Raw genomic sequence first — 13,455 nt, forward strand, 5'->3', positions numbered from 1 at the left:
TGGGTAAAGTGACTTGATCAGGGTCACACAGTTAGTAAGTGTCTGAGGCCATATTTGAACTCAGGTTTTCCTGACTCCAAGCCAGGCTGTGGCACTGTCTACCATGCCACCTAACTGCTCCATGCTCTAGCTATGACTAAATTTAGCATTTTTAAAAATTTTGTATATTAGTTACCTAAGATGGCTAGAAATGATAACAGTTAACTTATTTCTCCTTTGGAAATAAAAATCAAGCCTAAACTAATTTCATATGTCTATTAGAAAGCTAGAGATATGTTTACAAGCCCAGTATAGAGGAATTATAATTAATAAAGCATGCCTATAATTTTACGTCCATAAAATTGTGGCATATAAAGTACGTATAGCTGATGGCTTCAGTAATGCTTTATCATAGCATGGTATTGATCTCAGGTTCCAAAAGTTACAATCTCTAGCAGGTCTTTCCAAAATGAAAAGTTTTAAAGAACAGGTCTTGTAACATAATTTTGTGATTGTCCTGTTAGGTTGAGTATGTGTAAGTTCAGAGATACCTATCACCAGAGGGTTGGTCTCTAATGGACAAATTTTTTAAGTCACAGAAATTCACAAACAACAGTAACAAAGAATCATAGTATCATGGATTTGAAATGAAAGTAACCTCAGAGACCATAAAGCCCGACACCCACATTTTACTTATGAGGAAACTGAGGCCCAGAGAGGTAAGTGACTTGTCCAAGGTCACACAAACAGTGGCAGAGCTAGGACTTACTCTTTTGTGAACTCCTTCGAGGAGTCTTGATCAGTGGAAGAGTATACATACTGATGAAACCGTGAACCTTTTTAAATACTGAAGTATGTGAATACTGAGTATAACTTTTTACTTTTTAAAAAAGATATTTCACGTATAGTTTAAAATAATTGAGTTTGCCAGAGATTATAAAATGGCAGAGATCTAATGAAATTTTAGTAGAGAGAACCATGAAAAAAATCAATACATGAATATTTTTAAGATGGTTTAATAAGAAGTATGATGTTGCCAATTTGGGATCAATTTAGAGTACTGAGCAAGAGTACCATAGAAATTTTAAATGTTATATTGGGCAATATGTCTTTTATAATAGCCAACAAAACTAAGTTATTAGGGTGTTCTGTTGGCAACAAAAGACCAATTACTATGAAGTCAAGAATAAATATTAGAAGACATCCTTATAGAATATCTAACTGGAGAAAATTTAAATCTTTATAAATAGGTAGGAAGGGAGAGAGAGAAAAGGAAATTTGAGGTCTTAAAATAAGCATCATATATGGCATAAATCTTTATTACGCATCTACATGATGTTATATGTTCCCCCTCCCTCCACTTTCCCCTCACCCTAAGGTGTCAAAAAGACAATTATGGTCAGTATTAAGTTCTACTTTTCTGCCTGAATAATTTTCTTTCTACCTCCTATCAATATCATTTTCAGAAAAAAAAATTGCTTGGAGTTTTTATTTGCCACATTTCTAAAAGATGAACTATTAAACATCAAGCGTCCATCCAAAAAATTTGGATTTTGGTTTTTGATAACCCAAAATAAAGGAATTTATATTGTTGGAAATAGAAAATATAGTCATTTACATATATGCATATATGTATATATACATACACACATACATATATACACACACACATATAATACGTGTTTTCAGAATAAATTAAAGATAACTTTTTACTTACATTATTGTTTCTCTTAACTGGATCATCATAAGAAAATGTCCATTTATGACATTTCATTGTGAGTATCCTATTTGAAGAATTAAAGGATCATAGAATTCATGATGAGAAGGAAACTTAGAGACCATGTAGTCCAACTCATTTTATAGGTGAAAAAACTGAAGCTGAGAGCTTAAATGATTTGCGCAGTCTCACATCGTAAGTAATTAATAGAGCCAGTGTTTAAACTCAGATCCTCTCCAAACCCAGTGTTTGTTCAACTAAAATAGATGTTAATTTCTATTCCATTGTGATGAAAGGGGTGAAAAAGAAACTGGGTCACATTTTTGAAAACCACTTAGCCACCTTCATCATGCAGTCTATTCGGATATACTCAACTAATGAAGTCTAACGGTAGATACCTTCGATTAAGATCACTTTTTAAAGATGGTTCAAAATGTTCAAATGAATAATTTCTCAGACATCATAATAAAGGATGATGGTACTTATTATCAGCAGTTAATTAAACATTTTGTTGTTCGGCATTTCAGTTATGTTCAATTCTTCATGACCCCATCTGGAGTTTTCTTGGCAAAGATACTGGAGTGGTTTGGATTTCCTTCTCCAGCTCAATTTACAGACTAGGAAACTGAAGCAGACAGGGTCAAGGGACTTGCCCATTGTCACACAACTAGTAAGTATCTGAGGCGGGGATGGGGAACCTGAGGCCTGGAGGACACATATAGCCCTCTAGATCCTCAAGTGCTTCACAGAACAAATACCCTTAATAAAAGGGTATATTCTGTAAAACTTGACTCAGTCAAAAGTCCACACCCAAAGACCTAGAAGACCACATGTGGCCTCAAGGCCACAGGTTCCCCACCCCTGGACTCTGAGGTTTGATTTGAGCTCAGATCTTTCTGACTCCACGCTGGCTTGCTGCCCTAATTAGTAATAGGCAACATCAATAAGAACCCACTTTTAAAATCTATTTTCATCCATATAGTGTATATATTTTATAAACCAATATATTTCTAAAATTCTATGATCTAACATTCTATCTTATTCTATCTATTCTATCTTATAAACTTCAAAATTATAGTTTATAATTTGGTTAAAAACAGTGATTTTCAATTTTAATTTGAAAGGAAATACTTTTACCTAAAAAAAAAAAAACTTTTGCATTTACAAAGCTAAAGCCACCCCAAGGCTGGTTTTGTTTTGTTTTAAAGAAACCATGTTAACAAAATAAATATTCCTGGCTTATTCTCAGTTTTGTAAAATTCAAGCCAGTTCCCCATCATCTATCACTGACTACTGTTTTCTTTCCATATTATTTCTTTGTAAAATCTAATAACAAGAAACAATAAAACCAGAAATAAAAAGTAGTATTAGTTTCTTGTTTGTATTTGACAAACCCGAAAACAAATCCCTTTCAAATCACATTTTTTTTATTAAAAGCAAGTTATGTCAGTACTCATAAAGACCAATTCATGAAGAATTAGAAATAATGGAAAACAAACAATTTAACTTCATGTTATATGATCACAAATCTTAAAATGGGTATTCTAAGGAAGAAAAGATGAAAAACATGATTGTTCTGAGAAGAGACATTAGATAAACATGGTGATATTTGCTTTTAATGAAATAAACTTTTATTTTTTAGAATAAAACAAATTTTGTAGTATCCCAATAGGGACCACAATTTTAATTCCTGCTAACCTCCAATATTTAAGTTGACATTATTATATCAAAATTTAATCTCATTTTCTCAAGTAAGGGAGTGGGGGAAAAGTGACACAAAAGTTATCTAAGATGAGGTACTAGCTCTCATCTCAAGAGTCACATTCAAGTAAGGGGATGTGACATACACATAATAAGTACATAAGCCAAGTGCTTCAAGATCTCAATTTTACCTGCACAACATTTCTCCCATTTTAACCATTTTTTCCACTCACAAGGACTCTACCCTATTTCAGGTCACTATCACCTTCCAGATACACTTATGACAATAGCCTTCTAATTGGATTCCATTTCCACTTTTCTCCCTTGTCTAATCTATCCTCCACACAGCTGGCCAAAATAATTGTCGTAAATTCAGGTCTGGCTATTGTCACTCACATGCTCAAGAATCTTCAGTATGTCACAATTACGTCTGGGATAAAATATCAGCTCCTTAGCTTGCATTTAAAGCCTTTCACATTATTGACTCCTGCCTACCTCTCTGCAGTTCACATTATTCTCCTTTATGTGCTCTCTATTCTACTTGCTTTCCCTGACCTCAGCACTTCATCTCCTGTCCCCATGCCTTTGCCCAGGCTGTGTCCCATTTCTGAAGTGCATCCCCCCCCCCTCCCCCTGCCATTAAGAATCCTTAGCTTACTTCAAAGCTTAGCTCAGGTGGAACCTCTTGACCAGAAGCCTTCCCTAATCCCTCTGATTGATAGTACTCTCTCCATCCTCAAAATATATTGTATTTATTTATCTTTTAAAAGTTATCTCTCCCTTTTACTATACAAACTCCCTGAGGGCAGGGATTATTTTTTTCATTTCCTCTATGTATCTCCATTCTCTAGCAGTGTATTTACATGTAGTAGGAACTTAATATATGCTTATCAAATTGATCGACAATTTAAAACATCATCTTTAACTCTTTTAAATTTCCCTGTTATTTCTGTTGAGAGCACTGCCATCTTCCCAGTCACTCAGTCTTATAATCTTGGTGACCTCCTTCACTCTGTCTTAGTGGCTGACATCTATCAGTTCTACCTCAACAATATCCCTTATGTGATGAACGAGGTGGCACGGTGGGTACAATAGTTGATCTAGAGTCAGGAAGACCTGAGTTGAAATGTAGCCTCAGATACTTAATTAGTTGTGTGACCCTGGGCTTAACCTCTGTCTGCCTCCATTTCTTCAACTGTAAAATGGGGATGACAATGGTATCTACCTCACAGGGTCATTGTGAGGATCCAATGAAGTAACATTTATAAAATGCTTTGCACAGTGCCTGTCACATAGTAGGTGCTTAATAAATGCTTATTCCCACTTAACATGGCTACCACCTTAGTTCAGGTCATATCACCCTTTATTTGGACTATTATAAGCGCTTCCTACTTAGTCTCTCAGCTTCCACTCTTCTCTGCCATCCACCCTCTAAAGAGCATTGCAAATAATCATTGGGGTATAGAAATCTATCTTGCCCTACAAGAAAGTAAGGGGCAAGAGGATGGGGGGGTGATAGAAGGGAGGGCAGATTGGAGGAAGGGGTTTCAGAATGTATGCCATCTTGGGGTGGAGGATAGGGGGTAAGGGAGAGATGGAGAGAAAATTCAGAACTCAAAATCTTGTGGAAATGAATGTCGAAAACTAAATTTAATTCATTAATTTTTAAAAAACAATCTTCCTAAAACACAGGTTTGATCATATTGCTTCCCACCACCCCACCATTCATAAACCATTCCCTATTCCCTCTAAGATAAAGTATAAACTTTTACTATTTAAGGCCCTCCATAATTTGACTCAGTTTACCTTTCCAGGCTTGTTTCACATTACTAGACTTCATACATTTTTCCTTCCAGCTAAACTCAACTACTCTACAAATTTCACAAGCCAACTCCTTCTTCCATAAAGTCACATAATGCATCCCCCCACCTCAAATGGACCTCTACTTCATCTGTCTGAATTCTTATCTTCCTTCAAGACTTAGCCGACATGCCACCTTTTCTATTTTTTCTTTCTTGATACCCCTCTCTTGATATCCGTTTTCTCAAGGTCTTTATACCCTCTCACTCTTCAAAAAACTTTAGACTTATTTATGCATTTTATACATGTTTTAGCCACTCAGTAGAATGTGAACTCCTTAAAGGTAAAAATTTTTTCATTCTGTTTCTGTCTTTACATCACTAGCACCTAGCAACGTCCCTTGTACATAGAAGGTGGTTAATAAATGTTTGTTGTGTTAAAGTGAGGGTAGCAAAGTGGCACAGTGGATAGAATGTCAGACCTGGACTCAGGAAGACCGATCTTCCTGAGTGCAAATCTGACCTCAGATACTAGCTGTGTGACCCTGGGCAAGTCAAGTCACTTAACTCTGTTTGCCTCATTTTCCTCATCTGTAAAACTAACTGAAGAATGAAATGGCAAACCATTTATATTAGGAAGGCAGAATTTATGATTTCAAAGAGAATCTCATATGTGCCTAAAAGGTCCGGAACCGCAGGATGTAAGGAATTCTCTAGGAAGAAGGCAGGAGAACTAAAGCATGTATTTACACTCCACAGTAACAATCCCACAAACCAGCGTCCCCATTTTGATATTTTCATCAAAAGCTTCCAGGCCCAATAAGTCCGCCTCACAAGAGTAACTAGGAGGCCACAGAGAAGCGAGATGGTATAAGGCAAAATCGTATACATGCTTCCCCTCTACGGTAAGAAGATTACCCACTAGCCTCTAGTCAGCTCTGCTACCGGCAGCTCAGCTTCGGCTGTAGGCGTCTCTGGCTCCAACCGGAAAAGGAAAGGAGGATCTTCAAGCTGTCCTCTCCCCTCTTATAGAGTTTTTGACATCATCAAGCGCCGCCTGAACGACCAGGGCCGATTGGTTCTTGACTTGGCCCCTCCCCCAGCGTAGACCACGTTAACACACCTCCCCTCAGCCAGCGCCACGACTCATCACACAGGAAGCTCTGGTCCTGCCCCGGAAGAGCAAGCCCCAGCGTCCAGGGAAGCTCAACGAGGCAAGCTGAGTCATTCAAAGAAAACAAAGTCCATTCTGGCTACACCATTCCAGTATCTTTGCCAAGAAAACCTCAAATGGGGTCACAAAGAGTCGAACACAACTGCAAACAACTGAACAACAACAAAATTAAAGTGAATCCAACTAATATTTATTAGAAGTCTACCATGTATGAGGGAAAAAGAAGTTTCAGATACAACCCTCTCCTTCAAGAACCATATAGTATATCTGGGGAAACAATACATAACACAGTTGTTTTTTTAAACCACACAAAGAAGGTCATGGTACAGTGGAACCAGTACAATAATTAGAGCCAAAGGATGTGGGTACCAATGTGTGACCTTGAGCTAATCACCTATTTTTTGTAAGCTTCAATGTCTTTGTCTACAAATTAGAGGAGAGTTTGACTAGGTCCCTTCCAGTTCTAACATTCTGTGTTCCCATGAAATAACATCTCAGATAACAATGGAAGAGAAAGCAGAAGTCTGCGTGTATCAAGCTAACAGGATAAACAATAAATGCTATACAAATTCAGAGAGAAGACAAGTTTTAAATGCCACTATGCTATAAAGAGATATTTCTGGTACTTCCTATAATAAAGCTATGTAGAGGTCTATTACAGGGGCTCAAATTTTGCCCCAGGGCAGAGCATGTTTTAGAAAGTGCCACTGTATTTATAGTAGCTTCTCAAAATACTGAAGTGGGGGCAAAATGTGACAGCCCTTAAGTGTTCAGAGAGATGTGTATATGTTTGCACCCACGTGAGCGTGTGTGTGTGTCTGTCCATGTGTGTGTCTGTGTGTCTATCCAAAGTACTATTGCAAACATAATGAGTATAGGAGCCTCATTAGTAATTTAACTTAAACTACTGTAAAATAAGTTCAGTCTTCTGTAAGCAGAGAGTTATAGCTGATATGACATAGTGAGTTTATTAAAATATAGTAATCTTTTATCAATTTACAACTGGTAAAAATAGGCTGAAAAAATATAAGATATATGCTAACTCTTCATTTTAATAGTGTCAGTGTGAAACTAGTTCTGGCAATACAGTATATAGACATTCCATTACAAGTTATCAAGAATTTAGACAAATTCCATAATATTCCATAACACCTTGTTATATAAGCCGCTTGGGGATTTCACGTCTTCCAACTAAGGTGATAATGCACCATAATAAGTAAAATAAATTTTCAATTTTCTCGTAGAATCTGTTTATTCTTTAATAAATAAAAGCTCATTTTAAAATCAAACCTAACTTGTATATAATAATAATAATATATAATAATTGCATATTAATAATATTCAACTGAAGTTTAGTAATAGAATTCACAGAAGTATCTCTTCCCTCCTCCAAAACATTTTTTTAACCAGTTGCTTTTTTTTAACTAGTTAGAAGATTCCATTTTTACTTCCAAAAAATATAAATTCCTGGTATATTTAAGAAAATTTCTGAGTACTTAAAAATTTCTAAGTAAATTACCTTTTTAAACTACTAAATTTTTCTCTGAAAATATTTGCATTATTTAAAAGTGATATTATTAAGTAATGCAGCAATTCTTCAATTGAAGGAATAATCTAAAGAATTAAAAGTACCTATCACCCAGAACACAGCAGAGAGTCACATGGTTGGTGTGAACAGGCTATGATATAGTTATCCCTTCCATATCTCATGGATTTAGGGGTGTGGTGCCCCCTCAAACTGGAAAATCTACATAAAATTTTTGGCCCTTCCTTCATACTAGAGAAGAAGTCTGAATTATTATGGTACTAAGAGGTAAAATATGCTGATATTATACAATACTATACATATATTTTATGCATTTCTGAGTTTCTGAATTTTTTCTGTGTCGTCTGCTGGCTTTTGCAGCTCCCACAAAACTTCCCAAAAATCCCATTTAATTTCTGATGCCAACCCATGATATATCAAAACCAGAATGGGTAAAGTCACAATGTGGAAGGATAACTGCATAATCAATGAGGAACTTTGAACTAGAACAGGAGTATAAGATGTAATTGTGGAAATGTTCGTCTGGTGAGGGCAACAGATGAAATATGGATAACCCAAGCAGTCCCTTGGCAAAATCAAGACTTTAATAGAAACTGAGCAAAATTTCTGGCATGTTGGGTGGGCCACTTGTGGGAGAACATGGACAAAGAATTTATCATGATGAGTAGACACGGATGGATTGTTATCTGCATTGTTAGAAGGAGTATCCAGATCCATAAGAAACAGATCCATTGGAGGATTTAAAGTACTGGCCTAACTCTTTCAAAGAATAAAAGTGACTGAAGTTATTAATGATTTGAGTCTGTGCAGTGTGCTAGGCCTGGAGTCAGGAAGACTTATCTTCCTGAGTTCCAATCTGGCCTCAGATACTTACTAGTTATGTGACCTTAGGCAAGTCAAGTGACTTAACCCTGTTTGCTTCAGCTTCCTCATCTATGAAATGAGCTGAAGAAGGAAATGGCAAACCACTTCAGTATCTTTGCCAACAAAACTCGAAATGGGGTTATGAAGAGTCAGATGCAACTAAAACAACAATTCTTTCCAGAGGAAATATAAATGCAGATGGCAGTGCCTATCTTGGTCACTGTGGTCAAAGAGAGCACCAATAATTTGGAAAGCCCAGAGCCTTCTCATCTTATTATTTCTTATCAGAATGATGTATTTCCTTGGGTTCTCCATCACTGACAGTTACTTTGCGTTAGAGCCTAATGTACTGAGCTCAATCTAAAGCAATGACTTTAGCATTCTATTCTAAAAAAAATCCTCTTTGTACAGCTGACTTCTAAAAAAAATTGTTGTCGTAAACCAGAAAATAGCAAAGAGTGAATTGTGCAGTTTGCCTAGTTTTGAGGACTAGAAAGGCAGATAGGACATAAAGACAAGGGGACAAAGGATTTTAGGGTCAGTCTTAATAAGTTAACAAGCATTTTTTAGTTTACCTGCTATGGTATGTACCAGATATTTGCTAATTCCTGTATTAAACAATAGAGATACAAAGGGAAAAATGAAACAATCCCTGCCCCCATGGAGCTTGCATTGTTCCAGCGAAGGAAGTATTGCTGAGGTGGCTGGATAGGGACACAGGTAAGGGTAGAATGGGGGTGAGGGATGGGAGACTGAGGAATAATTGAGGGACTAAAGGTTGAGATGAGAACAAAGAACAAATGGCTCAGTAGGTATAAGAAGCAAAATTGGTAGAAAACTAATAATAATAATAATAATAGAATTTTTGTAGCACTTACTATGTGTTGGTCACTACTAAGTGCTTCATGAACATTTCATTTGATCCTCACAACTTTGGGATAGATGCTATTGTATTTTACAGTTGAGGAAACTGAGGCTGATAGAGGTTAAATGACTTACTTGTCCAGGGTGCCACACAGTTAATAAGTATCTAAGGCTGAATTTGAACTCAGGGTTCTTTCACTCCAGGCCCAGCATTCTAGCCAGTGCACTACCAATGCCCCAACAAAAGAAGACAACATGGCACAGGGGAAAGAAAGAGCGTAAGACTTGGTCCCACAATTCCGTTTCTTACATGAGTTCCAAGCCTGACTTCGTTACTACATGCTATATGTCCTTGGGAAAGTTACTTTACCCCTTGAAGGTATCATCTGTAAAATAAGGGAGTTAAAGAGATGACCTCCAAAGTTCCTTTCAACTCTGAAATTAGATGAGAGATCAGCCAGATAGAAGGATTTCAGGGTCCTCAGACGTTTGTAGTTTGGTAGGGCTTTTGTAGACGCCTGAAGTGGAATCATTTAAAAGTTGAGAAGGTTGAGGTATTAGAAGGTGTTCATGGTGAATTTTGGCATTTAGAACATAACACCATACTCATGGAGTTGTAATAGTTAAAATGTGAGGAAATTCTTTTGACTTTTTTTTTTTTGTTGGACTGCTTTTGAATTTAGCTGGGCCAGATTTCTATGGCAATTTGTATTCACAGATAGTGAAATAAATGAAGCTCAGACTTCCCGTTGTCCAAATCCATTTACTGGTAATATTCAAGGTCATAATGCAAGTTTGATAATCCCTTAAGTTGGAGATATTGCATTCTAGTGGAGAAATTATCTGTAATAGGCTGATGTTTGAGATTAGGGTAATGGCGTTGGCCAGGTTCTGTCTTGTGCTCACATCACACTGGAAATAAGACATAATTGATAAGTGAGAGTTTGGAAGAGCTGTAAATAAATTCCTTAGGTTGTTATTTTGTGTGTGTTTATATCTAGTACAAAAAAAAGATTTAAAGGAAGAATGTTGATAGTATGATCCCCAAAAGAACATTTTGTATGGAAGCTTTTACCTGGTATTCTTGAAAAGTTAATTTTTTATGACATTTGAATGATTTCTGATAAAATGTAATAGAAAGCACTGTCAGGCTTTTTAAACCTTGACATTTTTCCTTGCTTCAGCTTTCAGAGTTTTAAATAAAATTTGAAGAGTTGGAGATGCATCAAATTCTAAACTCTAGCATTATGTAAGCAAAACTGATTCTCCCACCCCACCCTGTACTTTACTCCCTTATTTCAAAGATCACTTTCCACTCAATTTCCTGAAACAAAAGTAGTAGAGGAGTCAGAGGATGGAAGTACAACTGGCCTTCAGAACTTGGCCTCTCCATTGCCAAAAGGACAAGTGGGAAGATAGAATGTGTTCTGGCAGGAGTAGAAATTGAGATCTAATTGCTGTTTTTCTCCTTCAGCTTGCCTTAAAAGAATACCTGTCTGTACATTAAATTCTTTGGCCTCTTTTTTTTTTTGTTGGACTTCTTTTGAATTTAGCTGTGGTAGATTTGTATGGCAGTTTGTTTTCATTCACAATGAAATAAGTAAAGCCCAGACTTTTCCTGTTGTCCAAATCCATTTTGAGGGATATTCAGGGGCATAGTACTAATTTAATAATTCCTTAAACTGGAGTTATGGATTCATTCTAGTAGTGAAATTTTCTGTAATAGGCTAATGTTTGACATTAGGGTAGTTCTAGGGGCTCTCCCCTTCAGAACTCAATATTCTTTAATTAAGTCTTTATTCTTATTTTTAAATTATTTCATTGCATATTTACATTGGAGTTGAACCAATTGCTATATTTTAAATATGATTATAATATCCAATAGTGCAAAATCAAATAATGCAGCCACTTAATAGGATCAGTTATTTGCACTAATTGAGACCTAGCTCTATTCTCACTTGAATTTTTGAATATATGGGAAGGCCAAAACAAGTGCCTTATCTGTATTTTTTCTGAGTCTGGCCATTGCTACAGGTAGTTCTTAGATCTGTTAGAGGGGTAGAAGAGGTAAATGTAATCTTCAAAGCTTTCTTTCTTGGGAGAAGAAGATCATAGAGGGTGGTGTGATAAGAGAGCAGGCTAGAAATGAAGGAAGAGAGTAGTTTTGTTTGCCCCAGAATGTATAATACATAAAGAGATAGCATAAAATGAAGCCAAACAAGTTAGGTCTGAGCTTGAACAAGTAGGTTGGAACTCAGTTATGGAGAACACTGAATAACATTCAGCAGTTTATTCAGAAGGCAATCGAGAGCTATGGGAGGTTGGTTATTGTTTTAAATAAAGGACTAATATAATTGTAGTAGTCCTTTAAAAAGATTACAGGGATAGCAAGGGGAAAGATGGATTGGAGAAAGCAAGAAGGACTTTAGACAGGAAGGCCAATTAGGGAAACATTTTAGTAGTCTGAGTAGAAAGAAATGAAGGCCTTGGAGCTATGGTGATTGTAGTGTGGTGGTGGGAAGAAGAAGAAGGGGAGAAGTAGAAATGGTAGAATTTGGCAACTGGATTTTTAGGGGGAGAAAAAGGGAACAGTCACAGGTGACCATAATGTTAGGAGACTGGGAGTATGGTGGTGCCATGAACTGAAATTGAGAAGGCATGGAGAGGGACAAGTTTAGGAGGAAAGATGATGAGTTCAGTTTTAAACATACTGAGTTTGAGGTGCTAATGCAACATTGAGGTGGAAATATAGGTTCTTGTAGCTAATAATTTGAAAAATAAGCACCTTGGAGAATACCCATACTCAGGAGTCAAAGGGAAGAGAAAGAAAAGAGTGGTCAGAGAGGGGAAAAAAGGAGACCCAGACAGACTAGACAGGTCAAAGAGCATGAAGTCCAAAAAAAGACATTTTATTTGGTGATAGGGAGTTCAATATTATCTTGGAAAGTTTCAGTGGAGCAATAGATTTGGAGGTCAAATTACAAGGGCTTAAGGACCAAGTGGGTGATAAAAATAAAAGAGACAGTGAGTTCAGAATATTATTTTTCAGAACAGAAACTTTTTAGAGAAGAGGAGAAAAAAAATGGGATGATGACTTGAGATAGTCATAGAATCAAGGAGAGTTTCCCTTTCCCCTTGATAATGGTGAAATAATTAAGGTTTGGAGACATGTTTTGACGTTTAAAGAAAGGACTCAGTAGAGAATGGGAGATTTTATATGCATGGGAAATAGGAAAGAAAGGTAATATGATTGGCATACCTGTTCATAGAAGAGGATGGTAGAGGGTTTAGCTTTGGGAAAATAGAGGGTCAATTCTTCCTCTGAGACTGCCAGAAAGGATGGATGAGGATAGTGAAAAGATCAGAGGAATTTCTAACTTTTATTCGTAGTGCTGAGATTCTTTTAGTGAACGTTGAAAACCTAGAAGTACCTCATTATATGTTTAAGCAATGAATTTTTACTTATTTACTCACTTTGATATACAATAAATGACAAAATTGCATTTATATCAAAAAACTATTGAATATGAATTATAACCCTGTTTTCATTTCTCTTTTCCCTTAGATGATGAAACATGCTTGGGATAATTATAAACTTTATGCCTGGGGATTAAATGAACTGAAACCTTTATCAAAAAAAGGACATTCAAGTAGTTTATTTGGTGAGTAGCATGTACTTTGGTACTTAGACAGTAACTCTTCCCCAACTGAATGTAACCTGTAATTCTGTACCCCCATAAGGGTTACTTATAGCAAACATAGGTAAGGATTCAAAATTTATTGTAGGTATATTAAATTAGTAAAGGTTGTT

The 13,455-nt window shown here is 36.4% G+C and overlaps 1 protein-coding gene across 1 annotated transcript in view; it reads left to right on the forward strand.

Moving 5' to 3' along the window:
* Window positions 1-13,455, forward strand: part of MAN1A1 (mannosidase alpha class 1A member 1) — a 180,552-nt gene that overhangs the window by 34,049 nt on the left and 133,048 nt on the right. Inside the window, exon 3 of the mRNA XM_036769288.1 lies at window positions 13,210-13,306. Within this exon, the coding sequence (XP_036625183.1) occupies window positions 13,210-13,306 (97 nt within the window). The remainder of the gene's footprint in view (window positions 1-13,209; window positions 13,307-13,455) is intronic.

Source organism: Trichosurus vulpecula, chromosome 7 (genome assembly GCF_011100635.1).
Source record: "Trichosurus vulpecula isolate mTriVul1 chromosome 7, mTriVul1.pri, whole genome shotgun sequence".
Classification (NCBI taxonomy): Eukaryota; Metazoa; Chordata; class Mammalia; order Diprotodontia; family Phalangeridae; genus Trichosurus; species Trichosurus vulpecula.